At 43.8% G+C, this 21,645-nt stretch overlaps 1 protein-coding gene and 1 long non-coding RNA gene across 9 annotated transcripts in view; one reads left to right on the top strand and one right to left on the bottom strand.

The window, feature by feature from the left end:
- Positions 1-21,645, top strand: part of Asap1 (ArfGAP with SH3 domain, ankyrin repeat and PH domain 1) — a 330,593-nt gene that overhangs the window by 59,573 nt on the left and 249,375 nt on the right. For 7 of the 8 annotated variants that reach the window (XR_013423781.1, XM_078016712.1, XM_078016713.1 and 4 more), the window contains exon 3: positions 10,792-10,918. The exons of the other annotated variant lie outside the window; for it this stretch is intronic. Coding sequence is in view for 6 of the 7 variants with exons in the window: in XM_078016712.1 (XP_077872838.1) it covers positions 10,792-10,918 (127 nt within the window). In the remaining variant the exon portion in view is untranslated. The remainder of the gene's footprint in view (positions 1-10,791; positions 10,919-21,645) is intronic. 8 annotated transcript variants of the gene reach the window in all.
- Positions 7,018-10,322, bottom strand: LOC110597798 (uncharacterized). Its single transcript, XR_013423782.1, has 2 exons — positions 10,162-10,322; positions 7,018-7,402 (listed from the first exon to the last, which is right to left on the bottom strand). It is a non-coding gene; the product is annotated as an uncharacterized LOC110597798 (long non-coding RNA).

The following is a 21,645-nucleotide window of genomic DNA, read 5'->3' on the forward strand; positions in this document are numbered from 1 at the left end:
CTGTTACCATGGGTCATCATCGCCCACTATCCCTTCCCCTGAGCCCCTGGCAACCACTAATCAGCTTTCTGTCTCTACAGGTTTGCCTCTCCTGGATATTTAATATAAGGGATCATCCAATTTGTGACCCTTTTCTTTCACTTGCATAATGTTTTCAAGTTTCATCTATATTGTAGGCACCTCTCAGTACTTCCTTTCTTTTCATGACTGAATAATATTCCAGTATATAGATATACCACATTTTTGTTCATCCATTCCTAGACATGTGGTTTGCTTCTACTTTTTGACTATTAAGAATAATGCTATAACATTCATGTATAGTTTTTGTGTGGACATGTTTTCTTTTCTCTTGTGTATATCCCTGGGAGTATGTCTTCGTTCAGGCTGCTACAACGAATCACCATTGATGGGGTGGCTAATGAACCACAGGACTTTATTTCTTCATTCTAGAGGCTAAAAGTCCACTGTGAGGGTGCCAGTATGGTTGGATACTGGGGAGTCCCTCTTCCTGATTATGGCTCCACATTGTACCCTTATCTGGCTGAAAAAGAGCCAGAGAGCTGTCTCATAAGGCAGGATTCCCAGTCAGGAGGGTTCACCCTCATGACCTAATTCCCTCTCAAAATCAGTACTAATACTATCAGCATGGGGATTAGGATTTCAAATGTGGATTCTGACCCGGAGTGGAACCGCTTGGTCATCTGGTAACACTGTATCTAGCCTTCCGAGGATTTCCAGATTAATTCCTGAAGCTGCTGTATCTTCTTACATCACCACCAGAAACACGGGGCAGTTCCAACTGACGCACATCCTCAGCAACACTTTTAATTTTCTGTCTTTTTGATGCTCACCAGCCTGGTGGGTGTGAAGTGTTGTTCTGTTGTGACTCTGATTTGCATTCCCCTAATCATTGATAATGTTGAGCATCTTTTCATGTGCTTATTATCTGTTGGTATATCTTCGCAGAAATGTTTATTCAATTCCTTTGACTATTTCTAAAATTAGTTATTTATCTTTTTCTTCTGGAATTGTACCATTTTAGACACTCTTCCCTTATCAGATATATGATTTGCAAATATTTTCTCCCATTATTTTATGTGTATTATCTAACTTATGCTTCGATCCTTCGAGGTGGATATTATTATCCCCTTTTCTAGTGAAGAGCCAAGGATCTCAGGGAGGGAATATTTGTTCTAGATCACACACTGATTAACTGTTGAAGATGGTACTGGAGCCCAGGAAAAGATTAGCCAGGGCATTTTTTAGTTGAAGTGGTAGAAATCCAAATCAGACAAGATTATACTAAAAAAGAAGCATGGATTTTCACATAACTGGGAATTCCAAAGAATTGCTGGATTAACAGCAAGGCATAGGATAGATCCTGTGGACCAGGGGTTCAAATGATGTCACCAGAAATCTATTCCCCACCCCATCTCTTGCCGTCTTTTCGTTATGATCGTCCTTAGGCAATAGCTCTACCAGGTGGGAAAGATGTTCACCAGCAGCTGAAGGCCTACTATGTTCTTTGAGCTGAGTCTTGTAGAAAAAAAGTCACTTCCCTCTTTACCTGGCGCCTACAGCAATCCTCCACAAGGGATTCTGCTTGCTCTTCTCAAGTTAAATGCTGAGTGTGGGGAGCCAGCCAGGGCTGTTTCCAGGAGTCTGGAACACTCTGAGGGACAGCCTGGGTCTAGCACTTTGGTTAGGAAGGTGGAAACATATGATTGACAGTTTCCTGAGACTCACAAGGACTCAAAGAGGGGTAGTTCCTAGAAGAAGGGGATGTAGGGCAGTCAGAAAATGTAGTCAATGACCTAAAGTTTTGTCAGATCTGCTGAAGTTTCAATATGTTAAAAATAGTTGAGGATAAATGCAAGTTAATTTTTAAACCCAAATATTAGGGGGAAAGTTTATTTGCATAATAAAACTCCCGAATATATTGAAAATAACGTCCAGAGCCAATCAACTGTAAGTTCTCTGCTATCCACTAAAACAAAGAAATTGTATAAATTAGGGTGCATCATACTTTTGAACCTCTAAGGGCAGAGCAAAACTGACAATTTTTCATAAGCAAACAAACACCAGGGGAAAAAAAAAAGAGATTAGAAGTTAGGTATATCTGTCAGAAGGTTTGTTAGCAGTTGTAGAGATGATGATGATGATGATGATTAGTTGTTGATAGACATTTATTTATATGTGGTGCTGAGAATCGAACCCAGTACCTTACACATGCTAGGTAAGTGCACTACTGCTGAGCCCTAGTCCCAGCCCTAAGATTTTTTTTTTTTTTAATGAGAGCTCCTAGTGTGATTTGGAGTGTTCACATTTGAGATGGATGTTAACCAATAGCATATGACAAGAAGAAAACTGTAGTGGGTGGGCAGTTTCCTTTCTCAAGTGGAGCAGTACCCTACATTTGACAAAATCACAGTACGATTCTTTCATCATATGGCTCATGCATGATTCAAACACATTGCAGGTGAAATTCTATATTTGATAAACAACAATGGGGTACCGTGACAGATTCACGTATTTTGGGTATCCCGAAGAGCAGCACTCACCCGGAACTGATAACCTCCGACAGCTCTTGGCCTGTCAGTACACTTTGAAGCAGAGCTGGGAGCCTGTTGGTGTGTGGGATTGGTTGTTACACTGCTGTCAAAAAATAATTCATTGAGTTATGGGATGTTATTGCCCAAGGGACCTCAGAAAGCATTGCCCCAGGCTGCTGGTTTAACCATAAGGAGAATGAGTAAGGAGAATGAGGCCATTGGAGGTGGTGAAATGCTTTGGCTAGAAAAAGAAGCCAACCTCCTTCCCATTCTTTCTGAGGTTCACCTCATTGCTGACAGCGGCCATCTATCTTTTTTTTTTTTTTTTTGAGTAGTATTTCAGTATTTCAACTTTGAAAAGTGCTTATAGAAATAGGCCTAGCTGGACTTTGGGCAAATCAAAGAGAGAGAGCGTGACCCACGAAATCACCTTTCCTTGGACTTTACATTCATAGGTCACTTTTTCCTCTTCTGTTTGAATACTTTGAACATTTAATCCATTGTGCTGAAATCTGGCATCTCTGCCTACTTATGAGCTCCTTGATGACAGGGACTGAATCTTTTCTTTTTTTTTTTTTAGATTTGGATTCTAGAAATAGTACTTGTTCAGAATTCAAATCATGATATTAGTAGTTAATATTTATAAGTCACTCACTATATACCAGTTACATCGCTAAGCATCTTGCATAGATTACCTCATTTAAATCTTACCACCACCTTACCACATCATCATCTCCCCTTTAAAAATGAACTGAGACTAAGTTACTCACCCAAGGTAACAAACCCTGTTAAGTGGGACGGAACCCGGGGTAATCGGAATCCAGGTTGCCAGGCTGCTTAAAAACTGGAACAGAACTGAGAAGACTGGGCTTCATCCTAATACCTCTGCTCCCATTAGAGAATGTCCCCAGGGAGTCAGAAGGCAATGATCTCATCTCTGAAAATGACCAGGAAGAACAATGTCAGTCACAACCTCGGACTTGGCAAAGGAGAAATTTGACCTGCAGCCTGCGTGTGTTGTAGGGCTATACTGGTTTGGGGTAAGACGTGGTTTGCTTACAAAAATAACACAGCTGACTTTCCGTGCTAAGGTCACAAAAAACGTCTGTACTGTTATAGAATAGCTCTTGAGGAAAGGAAGGGATGACACGGGAGGATTTAGAATTTATTGGCTTTGGGAAGCAGGACAGGAATAGGAGAGAGTGAGATGGAGAAGAAAGAAGAAAAGCAGGAGGCAAGTACTATAGGATGAGGTCTTGTTTCTTAAAATTAAGGGTGTCCGTTTAGTGATGGTATGCCAAATGTTATCCTGTTACAATTTTTAAATAGTAGAAAAGAGTCCAGTAGCATTCCTTGATGCTTTGATGCAAAGACCAACATAATCTGAGTGGGTGGGAGTTGTCTAAAGATAGGGTCTTTACTACCAGCTTTGAAATGTAGCTGGGAAAGATGAAGAACTGGGAAAACCTTGGGAACCAGGATGCCTGATCCAAATCACAGGCAAATCACCTGATGGCCTGGGAACCAGTTGCCTCATCAAAAAAATGGAAGGATTGGAAAGCCCATTCATTATCCGTGAAATTCTCTCTGGCTCCTGTTGTTCATGATACAAGATAATAGAAGCAGCTCTAAGAACCAGGACTCATGCCTCTCTCTGGCTCTCCTGCCCCAATTGCTCTTCACCCTTCCCACATACAGAATTGCCTGTCATTCACTCATTCTCCCATCTATCTCATAAGTACCTCTTAAGCACCAAGGACTCTGGGGCTATCCCAGTGAATGCCCCCGCCCCACAGGTCTCAAGGAGGTCATAGAATAAGTGGAGAAATATAAATATTTAGAAAATGGTGCCATGGAAAAGGGCCCTAACACAGGCACATCTTGGTTTTGAGAGGGCATAGAAGAGGTCACCGTTACATGTGATTAGCTCAACTTAAATTCATCAAAGAAAGAGAAGCCTGGATGTTCTGTATGTTCTCATATTTTTCAGGTGAATGTTTCTTTTACAGACATACAGTAAGACTTAGAATCCTTCACTTCTATAGACTGCACATTTTTAGGAATCCTATAAAACACCACCATTTTCCTTCACTTGGAGGTTGTTTTACTTCTATTAGAAATGATGGAGCTCATAAAAGGGAGCCAGTTCAATTCAAAACACATTTATGGAGGCCTCGGGGGGCCTGTGCTAGGCAGGCCTTCTGTGGGGAAGAAAGGCCTGCAGGTTCAGCTTCAGGCCGCTGTGAAGAGCTTTCTCTTACTAACTGCTGACCTTGAGCATAACCTGTCCCCAGATTCTCTCAGCAAAAAACAGACCACCTCACCCTGTTCCTGGGAAGATTTCAGAAGATGGTGCTTGTAAAATGTCAAGCCTGGGGCTCCAGGAACCTTCTGTCCTTCCTTTAATTCCTGGGGGACGTAGGTGATCCAGAGACTATAGGACTTAGCCTCCAAGTGCCCCCAGGGATTGACAATCTGGGAACTTTGCAGGCAGCTCAGTAGGAAGATGAGTTCTCAGCCAAGCCCTGACATGAACAGAGTTGCTTGTCACAGGGGAGGTTCTCAGTTTGCCATGTGTACCTGACTCTGAGATTCCCCAAAACTGTGCCAACATCCTTCAGCAGCTGACCACAAAGGGAAAAGGCTGTATTGAGAATATCCCCTTAGATTAATTAATTGGGGATTAATTAGTAATCCCCAAGGAGTGAGGCCAAGGAAGTGCTCCCCAGGCCAGTCAAGCTCGCATTTGAATCAAGCTCCAAGAAGGAAGAAAAAGGTAACAGACTGCAGTAGAAAATTATCCTGGGGTACGGACCCATTAATTGTCTTTGCTGAGCCACAGAGCACTGTGACTAATCACCTGAGCTGTGGCATCAGACTGTCCAGTCCTGCTTCAATACTGCCCTACATGACCTCTAAGCTTCAGGTTTCCCCTGTTATAAAACAGGAATAATATACCTGCTAATATGCACAGAAACTATTAGCTGACATTATTGGAATGATTATGTGGTATTGAGGATCAAACCCAGTGTCTCTCACTCATGTTAGGCAAGCGTTCTACCACTGAGCCCCAGCCCCAAGGAATGATATTTCTTACTGAACAGAAATATATTCCTAAGTTCATTCACTTGATAGTCACACTACATGCCTTGTGGGTTCCCAGTATACTCTCTGTATCTTTTGCTCTTATCTCCATCAGAAGGAACAGTCAGGGACCAGAGATTTTTGTCTCCAAACAAACCATGTTCTCCTCTTTACTTACTGAGAACACTCTAGTGGTTTCATGTGAAACGTTTAAATTAAATGAAGTACGTTTGGGAGTTAAGAGTAGGCTTTTAAAAGATATTACATGAAATTTCATGAGTGCCCTTGAGAAGCACTCATACAAAGAACATGAAGAAAACAGTCTGCAGCTCATAGAATGTGGCAACTTGAGCCTGATGGCACAACACACAGAATCAAATTCACTCCTCCCTGCTCCTGCCCCCAAAGTACTTTCCTTTCCTCTACTACTCCTTTTAGTTGGTAGAAGAAGTTGTTCATGAGTTATCAGGTGAAATAGGGAAACCACTTTCTTTGGTGGTCTGGGCTGGAAAACACTGTATAGTGAAAATACTGAATCATACAATGTGAAGGGAACAATTTTTCAGGCAGTAGAGAAAACACTGGATGCAGAGTTGGCTGGGGACATTAACTTGCAGTGAGATCTCATTATGTTTCAGGTCCCTTTACTCTCATACTTGCATCTCAGGACTGTTAGGTGAATGATTGAAAACACTGGCTGGCCCAGGAAAGGAGGTCAGAAAGTAGTATCCTGTAGTATACCTGATGATTCATGTTCCTTTCTGGTAAATATGGATAATTACACTTAATTTTTAAAGTTGTCATGAGATTTAAAGAAGGGAATGTGTGTTCAGAACTCCATACTTAGCATTGTATGTGCCTTAGCTCATTGTATTTTCAAAACACTAAGAAATACATAGGTATATATTACTTTAACGAGGTCTCATAGCTGCTGCATGGCAGAAATGTGAGTCCAAGTCTTTCCAACTCTTGTTCCAGCAAATTTAATGCCCTGTTCTTGCTCCCAGAAGTTGCTTCAGCCAGAATATCCTTCTTTAAAGAAGCTGTGTTTTGTGATAATGGGGCTATTTTTTTTCTGATCTCAATTTACTTCTGATTGGCATTCATCTTATGACTCTAGATACTGTTTAGTTACTTCCAAAATCCAAACTATCACTAATGGATTTGGCCTCACAGAGGACACTGAAAGGATTAAGTGAGGTCTCTGAAAACTCTTCACACATCTGAGATCCTAGTCTCTGTAATTACCATGCAGCCTTCCCCTCCCTTTATTCTTCCTTCCTCTAAGTGACTAATTTAGAGATATGAGTTGTGGAATGAACAGAGATGTATTTATAGTTATACTTCACATAAAAAAGAGTTCAAAGGGAATTCACATTGGTTGATTATTCATTATGTGTTAACATCTTTATCTGTATCTTCTCATTTTATTTCACATAAAAACTTGAAACACAGCTTTATTGTTATCCATTACCCTAATTTTGCAGATGAAAAAGCAAGGCTAACAAGTCACAGAATAGCGATTCAAACCCAGGTTTACATAACATGAAGCCTTTTCTCTCCCCATTGCCTCTGTTCCAGGAGGGAACTAGGGAGGCTTTGATGAATTCTGTCACTGGCTGGTACTGTGGCTCAGAGCACCAGTGGCTCCTCTTGGTTTCTTGGGCCCAGAGAGCACCCCTGACTCTCCATCTCTGATTCACTGTCAGTCATCTTGCAAATGCTTCCCCTTGGTTATAAGGCAGATGGGAGAGTGAGGCCTGCAACTGGATATGAGAACTCAGAGTTAATTCCCTGGTGTCAGTGGGATCATAGCACCATTGCTATCTAGAATAAGCCACCACCATTCTTGTTTCCTGTTTAAGGAGGCAAAGACCATCTAGCTAAGACCACTGCCTTGCCCTGGTGAGTAGCACTCGGTAGGATGAAAGGTACAAAGGTGCTGGACAGTCTTGGAGGGGGATTATAATGATGACAACAAAGATATTGCCTGCTTCATATAAAGCTGGGTGCACACGAGCATAAGAATGAGTGCATATATATGTTTCCTGCGTTTGGCAAGGATAGCATATATTTCTGGGCAGCTCCAGGCAAAGAAATACAGCATTTAAATTTTGCCCACGTCAGACTCTATTTGCTTTCATATATCCAGGAATGGATTGCAGGGTATTTGAGAAAATGTTAGGTGCAGATGGTTTGCACTGGGCAGTTTCAAATTTAAAGAGGGTGATGGTCCATGAACACCAGAAATGGTGGGTTGAGGTGTAAACCTTTGAAATTTTTAATTGCAGACCAGTCTGAGGGATATATACTTACCAGAGCACAATATCTCATTGTTTGCATATTCCTTTCTTGGCCAAAAGGAAGTAGGGGAAGAGCAGAAAAATAACATAATCTTCAAATGAAACTGAAACAGCAATTGGTGACAGCAGTTTGGGCTCTAGTGATTCAGTCAAGAAAGAAATCCCTGGCTATTTACTATCGCAATTAGCTTAACTTGCTATAATATCTTTATTCCTTGCATCTGCAGGGCCCAATATATACACCAATCAGCTTCAGGTGAGAGGACTTTGTGTGGTCATTTTGACACATTCACCTCTTTATTTTACAAGTGACAGCACCCAGGCCCAAGGTGACAGCATCAGTTATTAGAAGAGAAAGCTCTGGAACCCAAGACCTCCTGGAACTGAGGCAATTATTCACCAGCTCTTGGCTTTTAATAACAGCCCATATTTGTTTACTATCTGCCAGATATAGAGGCTGGAAAGAGCTACCAGTTTAGTGGAGGTGACAGGTGCTGGATGACAATTTGGAATACAGAGAAGAAGAATTCAAAGTCTGAATTTATTTCTATCCTGGAGGAAATAAGGTATTCTCAGAGAGGAGGGAAGTCTAAGTGTTCCATGTAATGTTCACTGTTTCCATGGGGGAGTACAGGATTACTGAGGCTCAAGATAATAGCAGCCATATTTGCTCCAAGTTATAGAACTTTCCAGATGCAGTGGATGAAGAAGTAGGATTTCCTCCTAGGTGGTTCATACTTCAAAAGCTATATTCTGGAACCACTTGACCCCCAGGTACCATTTTCAACTACCTGCTATTGCCACCTGGCTATTTTCCCAGAACCTCCAGCTTTTAAAGTACTAATGGGAGAAAGTACTTCTGTTTATTGGGTACCTGTTTATTTATTTACTAATTTTTAAAATAATGCCTCTCAAAGTGCATTTCTCAACACTTCACTTTGCCAGGGAAGGTGATTTGTGTGTGTTCTCTTAGAAAATTCTTCCTTTAGTTGGTGGATGCACTTTCCTACATGAAACATGGTCCCTTGGAGGGCACTGATGAGCACCTGGCTGGGGGCCTAGTGCAGGTTCCAGCCTGGCCAATAAGGAGAGATAAACATCACACTTTCATAATGGCTTCGGATACACAAAGCAGATCTCATGCATTATGAGAACTCATAATAGCTTCCTGGAGTTGGTGTCCTTAACTTTTGCCTTCATGAGAGGCAACTGAGGGTCTAAGATCCCATAGCCTGTGGGTCACTCCCTCATTCTTTTCCATTCACCTTGTCGGAGAGGCCTTCTCTGAACATTCTTCACACTCAACGCCATTGCTGGGCTCCTGTATATTTACTCCACTTTTGTTGTGTATTTACTAGTTTTCTGTTGCTCTACCAGAAGATAAGCACCATGACACCAGGATCATTGTCACCGAGTGACTCTCCAGAGCACTTTATAGGCTCTGATAAATATTTGATCATTAATGAGGTGATGCATTTCCATTTGACAAGAATCCTGTTAGTGCCAGGCCCAATAGGAGCAGAGAACAGACCCCTAACCATAGAAAATGGCAGGAGCACAGGCTGAGGAGAGGCCACAGGGCCAGCCTTCAGCCCTATCTAAGGTGCTCATCAGGAAGATCAGCTACAAGGCCACTATCAAAGGCTCCTAAAGGCTGCAATTACCAATTATGAGGCACCCCACGGGCCTAGCTTTTTTTTTCTTCTTTGTAAAATCAATTTCATCTAGAGTCAAAGGTGAGGAATTACATTCTGAGCGTTAACAACAGTAGATTGAGCTAGTTTAAAAAATAGCCATCTGCTGGGGCCGAGGAGTGAGCTATCAATTGGTACTTTTGCAGCTGAAATTTGACCTTCGCTTAGCATTGGACACCATCTGCACCTGGGAAATGCCTCTACACTCCCTGATCCTCGTCTTTTCTCCGGGTTTGGGGGCGGGGGGGGAAAGTGCAAATGAAAAGATTAGGAAATTATAAAACCCAAATCCTTTCACTGGTCTTCGCTCAGCATTTTTAGCGACCAAACCAACCGCAGGAGACCAGCCTCCCGCGGCGGCGAGCGCCCTGCGGCGGGAGGGCGAGCGCCCGCGAGCTGCGGGCTGTCCCGGGGCCGCCCCTGCGCCACGCCCCGCGCCCCCTCGCACGGCCGCCGGCCTTCGCAGCGGGAGGCGGCTCTCCCGGCCTCGCTTCCTGCACCCACACGGGACTAAAAAAGAACGCTTACAACTTTTTTTGGTCCCCCTCTTGCAAAACGCTCGCGTAACCAGCTCGCTGAAGTAACTGCTCGGGGGCGGCCCGGGGACGCGCGCTTCCGGCGCCCCGCAAGCCGCGCGGCCCCCGCCCGCCCCGGGCGCCCGCGTCGGAGCAGGGCCGGGCCGGGGGCGGCGCGGGGGCGCGCGGGGGGGGGCGGCGCGTGCGCAGAGCACTTCCTTGTTTGTCCCCGTGACTGCAGCGGGAGCGCCGCCCGCCCGCCCGCGGGAGTGTGTGCTCAGTCGGTCGCGCCCGCGCCGCCGCCTGTCAGAGCGTTGAGCAGCCGCCGGAGCTGGCCGGCCCTCCCCGACCCTCCCCGACCCGCGCCGCCGAGCAGCTGCGGCGCCGCCGGCATGAGCATAGGGAGGCGGACCCCCCGGAGCCCCCGGCCTCGCGCGCGACTCGTAGTTTGAAGGGCCCGGCGCGGAGCACCGCCCTTGCCCGCCTTCGCCCGCCCTTCCTCCCGCCGCCGCGGGTGGGAGCGCGCCAGGCCGGGCGCAGGGCTGCGCGCGGGGCGTTCATGAGCCCCGGGCGGCCCGCGGCCCCGGGAGCCTGCGCCGTGACTCACCCCCCGCCCCCGCTTGTGTCTCGTCCCCCCCGGCAGGATGCCGGACCAGATCTCCGTGTCCGAGTTCATCGCCGAGACCACCGAGGATTACAACTCGCCCACCACGTCCAGCTTCACCACGCGGCTGCACAACTGCAGGAACACCGTCACGCTGCTGGAGGAGGTAGGTCGCGGCCCAGGACCCTGGCCCGGCCGCGGGGACCCTGGCTCGCTGCCCCCGCGCGCCGCCGCTGCTTCGCAGTGGGATGCTCTTGCTTTCCGAACTGGGGAGGACCGCGATGTCGGGGGCAGGGGGAGCCACACCCCCTCAAGACCCACCCCCACGCCCACTCTTGGGTGAATGGGGAACTTTAAACCTGCAGACCCCTTCCCCATTTGTCAGCGGTTTCCCTGCTCCTACACGTTTAAAGGCTCGGAGACCGGAGGTGGGGAAGAGCTGAGCGAGCTTTCTCCACACTCTGAGGACGCAGAAGAGGGAAGTCCGTTCTGTATCTTGCACCCAGCCTGGAAGTCAGGCAGGTCTGCTCTGCGTTTCCACATCATTGTGACCCTTCGCTAACCCGCGAAGTAGGTGGCGTCGCGCCACCAAGGGCTGAAGTGGGAAGGCCAAGGTCACCAGTAAGGGACGGAGAGATGGGCAGTGAGCGCACTTCTCCGGGCCAGGCAGGCATAGCTGCAGAGATTAGGGCTGATGGAAAAATCGGAAAAGAATAAGAAGTCAGGCTGGGACCGTCTCCATCCCAAGACTCCTCCCAGCTAATGCCTGGCGCCTGACTTCCCCGAAAGCCCAGGTGGAAGAAGATCTGTGCAAACAACTCTCCAGCCGGCTCCTCTATCAGCTTTGGCTTTGGTAGGGCTCAGGGCTGCTGAGCCAGGTCTGCAGGGGACTCTTAGATTGTAAAGGGAGATAGGAGGCCGATGCAGCCTGCAGTGTTGACCAGAGAGGGGAGATCCAAGGCTGCAGAAAGAACAGCTCCAGTTATCTGGACCCTCCAGGAAAGCGTTGAGGATGTCCAGGGACAGGGTCAAGGGCAAATCGATTTCTTCAAAAATCTGAGTTAGTGATAAGGTGGGATGGATAAGGAGGAAGCTACAGAAGCCTCTGAAACCTCAATTAAAAAAAAATAGGATTGGCTTTGGAATTCAGTACCGTATCTAAGTGTCATAAAGCACCACTTCTTTAAGCAAGCCAAGCCTATTCCAACTAGAAAGGCAGTATTAGGTGGAAGTTAGGAAGAGAGATGGTTTTCTCAGAGGGGATAGCTCTTTAAGGTTAAGGGCCACCTAATATTGGGAAGCTCGAGTTTTTGTGGGCAAACTGTTATTTGCCTGTAATCCCAGGTATTTGGGAAGCTTAGGAGAATTTCAAAGTGGAGACCAGTGTGGGCAACTTAGACCCTCTTTTAAAAATAAGGGCTGGGATGCCGATAAGTGGTAGAATGCTCCTGGGTTCAATCCCACCAAAATAACAATAAAACTGCTCTTGATACATCAGCTTTGATACTTGTACTTTCATATAGACCTGGTATTCTGAAGCACAGGTCCTCTAGATTTTAGGAAGTAAGAGACTTCTCTTAGTGCTAGGTTCCACAATGCCTGCCTGCCAGGTGCTGTGAATTAGTCTGAATGTTTCATTCCATTTGGGACTGCTTCTAGGGTTCTCTCCAGAGTCATTGTTAGGTGATTGAAATAAATTTTGAAGTGAATGGAGAAGTATCACCAGACTAAACTTGTTTGAGAGCAAGAGGTAAATGGTTTTTCTTTTGTTTTGTTTTTCCTCTGTGAAGTGTCAGTCTGTTTCACTAGTGTGATGCTTAGTGTTTGATTTGAAACAGAGTTGCCAGGCATTCAACCTCAGGATAGACTGTCCTTCACTTAATTGTAATAAATTGGAACATGTTGATACAGGAGCAGTTTGTATCCTTTTTATGTACTAATCCTTTAAAGGATGTGACATTGATTAGGCTGTAGGGTTATATTCCTTCCAGATAAGTTTTTCAGTGCCTGCTAATAGAGCTGTCAGTTATTTTAACTTTCTTTTTCTTTCTGTATATTCAGATAATGTTACTGTATTCTGTTTGTGCAGCAGGTGATAAGGGTATTTGGTGTTGATAGGTAAGGGTATTTACATATTGCAGCAACACTTTAGGATAAGTTAATATCAAATTACTTGCAGCTGTTTTTGATCTTTGTTTACATTTAAATGCAAATACAACAAGGTTTTTTTTTTCTTTTTTCTTTTTCCATTTTCTTTCTTTTTTGTGAGGAATACTGTCTTGCTAGAGTAAGTAGGAAAAATCCAACCATAATGAAAGTGTGGTCCACTTGTGAACTTGAGAAGGATTTGGAACCAGGATGGAAATTCAAAAATGTCACGTTAGAGTTCATTGATGATACAGTAAATGTTTTCATTCAGGACAGCACATAGTTTTGTAATTCTTTTTGTGATCCCGAGTACAGTATGCTTCGGAAACCATTGTCCCCTGTCTGCATCTTTTAACTCTTGAATCATTTTCCATAAGGTTGGACTGTAGTTATCTTTTGCACAAATGTGAAATGCTTTTCCAACCTTCATGGTTGAATTTTTATTTCCCCTTTCAAGCTTAGGTATGGAAGGTTGCATATTATAAATACATTATAGATATCTTAAATTGTTCAAATTCAGTTCTTTAAAAATAAAAATATGGGGTTCAATGGGCTGGGGATGTGGCTCAAGCGGTAGCGCGCTCGCCTGGCATGCGTGTGGCCCGGGTTCAATCCTCAGCACCACATACCAACAAAGATGTTGTGTCTGCCGAGAACTAAAAAATAAATATTAAAAATTCTCTCTCTCTCTCTCCTCTCTCACTGTCTCTTTAAAAAAAATATGGGGTTCAAGGTGAAATGAAATATAAATTTAAGGAAATATTTGGAGACACACCACAAAATCTTCTTGGCATATACTTCACAAGTGAGATATTTGGAAACTTTAAGAATGTGGCTTGTGTTATTTTGTGGTTATTCTTAGGAATAGGACTTCTGGGTACTTTTTTGGTGATGTGGAAATTCCAGAATAAGGATTAATTTGGGTCGCTTGGAATTCTCTTTTTCTGGTTCTAGTAATGAAATATCTTGTTTATGACCTTTTCTATTCTTTGGATTACTAATTAGCATATATGGAACTCAACTCAAAAGCTGTCTGAGGTCTCCAGGCTTGAAACCCCAAGTTAACCCATCCTCTCTCTTTTGCCATATCTCCTTGGCAGGAGTATGCTGTGTTGTGCAGATATTAGGGCTTTTATTTAAAATTTCTTGTGATGAGCACTCTAGGAAGTGAATTAGAAATGTATCCTAAGAGGAGACCAAGAGTTTGCTTTTGGGCTTCTGCTTTGATGATAAAGAATCATACATGGCTGTGGAAGCCACATCTTGGCTGGCACATATGAGAGGCTGCTTTTGGGAGGCAGAAATGGGTTGACTAGTATTTTGCCAAGTTTTCATCCTGGGGTGTGAGCGTTTTTGAAGCCAAAGCCAATGTTCTGCTTATTCAGCATCCAGAGCACAATATGTGTGCCATTTTACTTGTGATTGTTTGAAAGTTATGAGTAAGTGACCCAAGAAGGGAACAGTCGGGCATCTGGGACTGCTATGAGGGACATTGTAGGCGGAATCCACATTTTAAAGGCTTAGAGTGGCCAATGCTCAGTGTCTTTTATAGAAGGGAGATGGTCAAAAGGTCTGCTTGGTTATTTTATCTTGGGCCAGTATTTTATTTTTGTGGTGGTGTTCTGCCCATTTATTGAGCAGCTGCTCTCTACCAGATCTGTGGTAGGCATCTGGTGTGCATGATTACACTTAATCCTCATAGGAGCTCTGTGAAGGAAAAGGGACAGTTATCTCCATTTTCCCAACATGAAAACTGAGACCCAAAGAGATGAAGTGATTTGTGTTCAAGATTTGACTAGTAAATAAACAGAGTTAGCAAACTCTTTCAACATTTAAGGCATAAAGTAAATGTCCTAAATGTCTGCAAAGATGTATTTCAGTGGTTTTGGTAGAGCACATGGGAGGCTTCACTTTGTACCTTTTAATTTCGGTCTCATCAAATAGGTGCCTAGGTTTCTTAGAAGCTTAGTTTTCTTCATGACCACATTCAGGGACCTTCTTAAGAGTGGTACTTAAACATACTATTTTTCCCTCTGTGCTTACAAAGCTTTTGATATGGGTTTTCTGATTTAAATGTGAGAATTTATGTAGGTATGATCCATGAAAAGCATTTACTTCACACATCTTGGAGAAGTGCTGCTATGTACAAATCATTCTGCCAAGCCCTGCTAAAGCATTAGGGTTATTATATGGATTGTATTATAGAGAAGCTAATGGAGTTTAAGAAATAAGTCTATAACTCTTAACAGGGTAGAAAGGGCAAGTTCATGGATGAGAGAAATGATATAGAACATTTTATGTCTGCAATACAATCAAAATCACTCAAATTACCATTGCAGGCAATGTAGAGATTGTTAAGTGCCTCCTACTGGCAGGCCCAGGAGTACAAAGGTGGCCAGCCCTGCCCTTAAGAGGTGCTATCTAAAAGTCTTCTCAAGGAGCCTGGCAGTCAGTTGTGGATCTGGCATCAGAGGCTTATTTTAATTTTTGTCAGTGGGGTGGTGTTCAGTCCTTTCTGAAGGTGAAGAAATGAAAGTATGGAATGTAGTAGATTATCAAGCCTCTCTCATTCAGTTATTGATTCTCCTGCTGCTATTTAATGCTTTCTCCCTCCTTTTAGTGTTGGCTCCTTTTATAGGTGAAGAAACCAAAAATTACATATTACATTTTGCCCAAGGTCAGTAAGTAGTAGACTTGGGAATTAATCCCATTTGTGTAGAGTCTCCATGCATACCAGTCAGACTTCATCTGTATGTATTCCTTCACTCTTATATCTAAAACCTTTTGGGTGTTTTCTTCCATACTGATGACTAGAGGTTATCAGTGTTAAAATAAATGGGGTTAGGTCCATAAGTTAGGAATGCCACACATAGGAATCCTGTGGACAAGGCTTGACATAATTGTTCATCAGCCCCCCTGCTCCCGCCCTGTGTTCTAGAATGGAAGTATATTTTGAAAACAGGTAAACTTAATGGGACGTACTTCTTAATATAGCAGCTACTAAACTTAAGGGGCTCATGAATTATCCCCAAAGAGTGTGTAGCCCTAAAAGAAGAAACCCTTCTCAGGAAGGGTTTAGATGAAATTGAGGTGGGTACTTTTGCTTAAGTACCTCTTGAAGATAAAACAATAAAAGGCAACAAATCTCCCCGTCATTCTGCCATCCCATGCAGAATTTCAGGCTCAGTGGCCCAAGCCTCTGCCCCAGTCTAAGAGTAACTAGGGTACATTTTTTCTGGACGTAGACAGCAGTGGTCCGTAAAGAGTAAGTTTGCCTGCAGAATGAAAGGAAGAAGTAAACTTTGTTTATGTGCCAGAATCCATGCTGTTTTTAAAGTAAGACCCAAATCTGTTGGGCACATACTCTCCATGCTAAGGCTACTTGCCCTTTATATATACATCTTTAGTGTTTAAAAACATTTTATATATCTGTCATCCAATAAAAGGCCACTCTAGTAGCATTCTTAGCATTATTCTTCTACTATGAGTAAATGAAGGCTCAGGTTAAATGACTTGACTAAGGTCATATGGTAGTGACTGGTAGACTTCTGGGTTCTAAATGTAGAATCTCTGAATTGAAAAAGTTTTGGTTTTTTTTTTCCTTGTGCTGGGATTGAACTCAGGGCTTTGTGTACCCTGGGCAAGTGCTCTTTTTCACTGTCTTCTATGCTTCCTTGTTGATTTTTCTTTTTGCTATCTTGCAGGGCTCAAGAAAGATGTCTATCTATCAATTACTCTTGACTCTACTTGATTTCTAGTATCAAAGAAAAAAGTTGGAGAGAGGGAAGAAAGAAATAAGACACTTGCTTTTCTCTGTTCTTCTGAGACCTCTTTAAATCTCTGCCTTTTGTAGTCAAAGACTGCTGAAAGTAGTCCTCCTGGGCTGGGCAGAAAAGAGGGTGATGCTGGAAGTCACGGGGCTAGCATTTGCAGTCTGGAACTGTTGACCAGCCTATGTTTTGCCTGTGAGCTGGCCACGGACCTGGCTGAAAGACTGCTGCTCTCAGTTAGAGTTGCATCAGGGCTCACTGCCCGCCTGCTTCCAACTTCCTGGTCATCCACAGCTTACCTTTTTGTTGGGTGCTAGTTACTCAGGGAACCACTAAATATCTGAACTGAAAGGACCTTGGAGGAAATCTAGACTGGGGCTTGCCAGCCTGATCTCCAAGAAAACCATAAAAGGTGTGATGTAGTTCTAATAACACTTGCAGTATTGCAGAAAAATTAATAGACATCTCTGATAATGTTGTTTGGCATAACTCTTGTAGCACATGTGTTTAATTTCAGCTGTAACTGATCAACTCTGTGGTGTAGCCTTGCTTATCTTCTGCTGATCACATGCTCAGAATGCCAATTATAGATGCCTAAAAGTGGGGTAACAAAAGTGTTAATCTTACTCACATGATTGGTTTACTAGCAAACCATGAATCTCACGCATGATAGGGACCCATATAGGTCTAGTTTAGTCCTGTTGCTTTAGATGTAGAGATTGAGAAGGCCTAAAGTTGAGAAGGAAATTGCACTGGGATTGGAATTCAGGGCTCTGGGCTTCCAGTCTAGGGCTCTTTATACTCTGATCTCCAGTAGGGCCCTGAGGCTGGTTATAGTGCTGGGGGGCTGGGGAGGGGCAGGCAAATCTTCTCCAATATCACTCTTTGGAACTTGCTTCCTAGGTGGAAGAATTTTAGTTCCTAAAATTAGGAACCTCCTCTTGTTAGCCCAGTCGGCTGGTACAAGTCCAGGTCTCTCAAGACATGCCATGCTGGGCGCGCACCCTGTTTTCAGGCTGAGAGCCTGTCAACAAAAGTCATTTGTGGTGTTGGATGTTCAAACACTACTCAAGCTTTGTGTTTATTGTGTAGGGATCCATGGAGCCTCAGAGAGGTGGTTTTCACTTATGACACCTAGTCATTTGGGGACTCCTTGGCCTTTCCCATACATGTTATTTAAACATGAGTAAAGGGTGGGACTAGAAATCACTCCATGTCTAAGCCTGTGTTTCCTCATTTGATTGATAAATGTTTTGATAAATGTTTTTGCGAATTAAAGGAGATAATGCGCATAGGCACTCATTAAGTGACTTCGTAAGGTGGTAAAAAAAATGGTCATATAAATGTCAAGATCTGATTTGTCAGCCCCCTAGTGGGGCAGGGAGGAAGGAGTTGTGAGAGAGGCCAGAAGCATTCTTGGATGGGTAAACAGATGTACAGGAGTGCTCACAGTGGACCAGTGGCAACATTAGGGCCAAGGACGGTGAAGTCCCCTTGCTGAGGTTAATTGCAACCCTCTTGTTTCTGGAATGTATTGGGCAAATTCCTGAAATATTGTTCCCTTATGAAAATAGTACCACCTCTTAGTGAGTCAGTATATGTAAAGTGCCTACAATAGTGGCTGGCATGGTAATTGCCGTATAAATGATTGCTGTTATTATCCTCATTATGGTTTATTATGATTGCGTTAGACCAATCGAATGTGTAACTGAAAAAGACGAGACTAGGTAGACTCGTTTTGAAAGGGTGAGTGATGAGGTCAGATGACAGAGCCAACTGCCCTGAATGGTAGAGGCACAGATGGGACTAAGGGGAAGACTAGGGCAGCACTAAATACTGTAACTGGGGTGGGTCCTGGTCACACCCAGTTAGATCTGAAACATACTCCCAGCTCACACAGCTATATACTCAGCCCTAGGTAGTTGTTACTCTGAAATAAGGGGAGTCAGTGACAGTGTTGTCCCTCTGACAACAGATGGGCTCTACTGGGACAGCCTTACTGCCCGTGCTTTCTCCAGTCTCTGCTAATTCTTTCCATTTACTTCCAAACACCCCCCCCCCCCCCCGCCATGCTCCTCCACTGGTGCATCAAAGCGGGTACAATGCTGCCCCTTTTGATTTTTTTTGCTGGGTTTTTGGGATAACGAGCTGTTTTCTGTTATATAATAAAAGCAGGTATTTGATTTTGGTCATTTGTTTGGTCATTGGAGGGGAAGCACTTATGCCTTCGTCCTGACTGGAACAGCGTGGCAGCTAGGCTTGTGTGCTTTACTGATTACAGCTTGAAGCACTGAGACCACAAGGAATTCTATTTTGGTTGGGAGGCAGGAACCTTAACGCAAAGAGGATCTCTCCTTGAATCGGCATTTCTGTTTGCTTCAGCCTCTTTTCAACATCATTAAAATGAGTTTTAATTATATCTGGGATAGGGGTAAGTCAACGTGGGGGCACTTGACTCTTCCTGGTTTTAACAGAATGCAGGAGTCCACTGTAGGCTCTTTCTGGGCCATAGCACCATCTGAGCAGTCCTGTGTCATGGTGCTGTTTGTGGTCAGTTATGTAAGGACTGAATTTTAATGCCAAGGCTATGGTATAATTTTCCCCAAAGAACCGAAATATATGTCCCTTTGATAGCAGCACCAAATTTAGCCACCAAGAAGCTAGAAAAACAAAATTAGAACCTCATGTGCCAGGGAGGTAAAACTCGAAAGACAATTGCATTTAGATACCAGTTATTGCAAAAAACCAGAGTTGGCTAAGGCAATTGAGGCCATCCTTTTTCCTGCCAGATGCACTTTGGGTGGAGGAAAACATAAGCTCTTCCCAGCTCTATTATTAATACAGCCTGGGTACCTTGTGTTTCTGTAGCATTATGCCCAAGGGCTAGGGCCAGGATGACCACGCTGAACGTCACGCTCAGCATGCAGTGGGCGATAGTAAGTACAGTGATGTTATATCATGATATAAGTTCAGCAGGGCTGGGAAAGGTCTTAGAGGATGAGGGTGCCAAGGCCTAGAAGATCCAAGTACATTGGGCCTTTTCACTTTTTTACAGATCCCCATGCCTGCCTCAACACAAGACAGCTAGTTAAGGAAAATGGGGATTTATTGGAAAATCTGATGAAGTGTTTTATAGGCCATTAGAGGAAGAATGATAAATAAAAGAGGCATTCTTTCTTAGACCAATGGCAGATGACACAGGCTAGGCCCCTACATAACTTGCAGCTTTAAAAGTACCCCACACGAGTTGGTGTCTCTGTGCCTGATTCTGTCTGGTGGGAGGATCAGATTGGCACACCAAGACCACCTCCGTTTTGGGAAGTATGATGGGGGTTAAGTGATGGGTAGGCTTAAGTTCTCCCTTTCAGCACCTTCATGGTGGTTCTCAGAGGATGGAGGAGAGGGAAACATATTTTCTACACCCACCTCGCACATCAAAGCTGGGGCTGGGATCCAGGTTGTCTAGCCTCATTTTCGTTTTTCACCGACATGAAAGTTAAATGGAGATGACAAGACTTCACATAGAGAGAACCAGTGGGTAATGTAAGGCCAGTGAAATGTCTTAGACCTAGTGGCACTTGGGAGATGTTAGTTTCTCTGCCCTTCTTTCTGCAAGTCTCACCTCCCCATGACCCATTCTGTGCTATATTCATTTGGGATCCTTTGAAGGCTGTGGTCAGAGGTCTGTGCTGCCCAGTTTTAGCTTTGCAGATGTGGTCAAGAAAGACCAACATTGTACACAGGGTGTGGGCAGAGAATAAACACCCTACTGCCGTTGAATCCCAAGTGATGACATGGTGCTCTTTCCATAATCTTTCCATAGATACCCAGGCTGGCTTGAAGGTTAGGTGGGGCAACTAGGCTGTTTGGGAAAATTTCTGGTTTGATTGGCTTTTTCCCAGCATTAAATTAGAGACTTCGCAGAGGTCCAGTGAGGGCTAGCAGCTCTCCTTCCAGTGAGCAGCTTCTTCACTGCCCAGTTATGCATAAAATAAAACTTGAGTGTCTTTCTTGTTTTGAAATGTGGGGAACCTTCCTTTATGTTCTATTAATCATTTTCTTTTTATGCATCCCATTTCCTCTTTCTTGTAATGTTTATTCACATTAATAGCGTTTACATAAAATTAGATACTCCTTATTTCCACAAAGTGCAAGTCAAAATACGCATTCACTGCTGGCCCAGCAGCTGCTGCTGCTTTAATAATAGTAATATTTTTTTTTAATAGCAAAGCAAATGAATGCACTACCTCCCAGTAAATAAAATGGTGTCAACTTAAATAATGCTGTCACCATCCCAGGGCTTCTGTATTTTGTGTTTAAGAATTTGAACACATTGAGAATCTGCCAACACTACTGCTAAGTACCTACTCTGTGCTGGGCACTTGGTGGATGCTCAAGACGTGGTCTCAGTTGAATCTTTCCAGCAGTTTTGTTGGGCGCGTGCCCTTTCCCCATTTTATTGATGCAGAACTAGGCTTAGGAAGGATTCAGCCCATTCCCTGCTCTTTCTACCTCAAACCCATCCTCAAGAAACAATGTTTGTGTGTCTGTGTATCCATGACATGCTAGTGAAGTTGAGCAAACAGGACATAGACTTCTGCTGAAACATGACCTATTCAGATTAGACTTGTAAAAGAACTTCCTAACAAGGTGGTAAATAACTAGCTGGATGACTGTGGAAGTAGGGTTGTTTCCTCTTTGATTTTAGGATAAAATATAATGTGAGTGATAAGCTAGTGAAATAAATGATGTTCTCACTCATGTACATACTTGTCTTCCTTTTATTAGATTGGAAGTACCCCAGGACCAGGGACAAACCCCACTCCTACCCCAAATCCAGTTGGCACTAGGTATTTGATTAAAATTATAAGATGATAGCAAAGCTGCTAAACCTACATCTCAGGACTTTAGCTATATGCCTACTGATTGCATAGAGCAGTTGTGAAACCCATTAACTATTGAGTTTCCTGAGGGT

The sequence above is a fragment of the Ictidomys tridecemlineatus genome, chromosome 7 (assembly GCF_052094955.1).
Source record: "Ictidomys tridecemlineatus isolate mIctTri1 chromosome 7, mIctTri1.hap1, whole genome shotgun sequence".
Taxonomy (NCBI): domain Eukaryota; kingdom Metazoa; phylum Chordata; class Mammalia; order Rodentia; family Sciuridae; genus Ictidomys; species Ictidomys tridecemlineatus.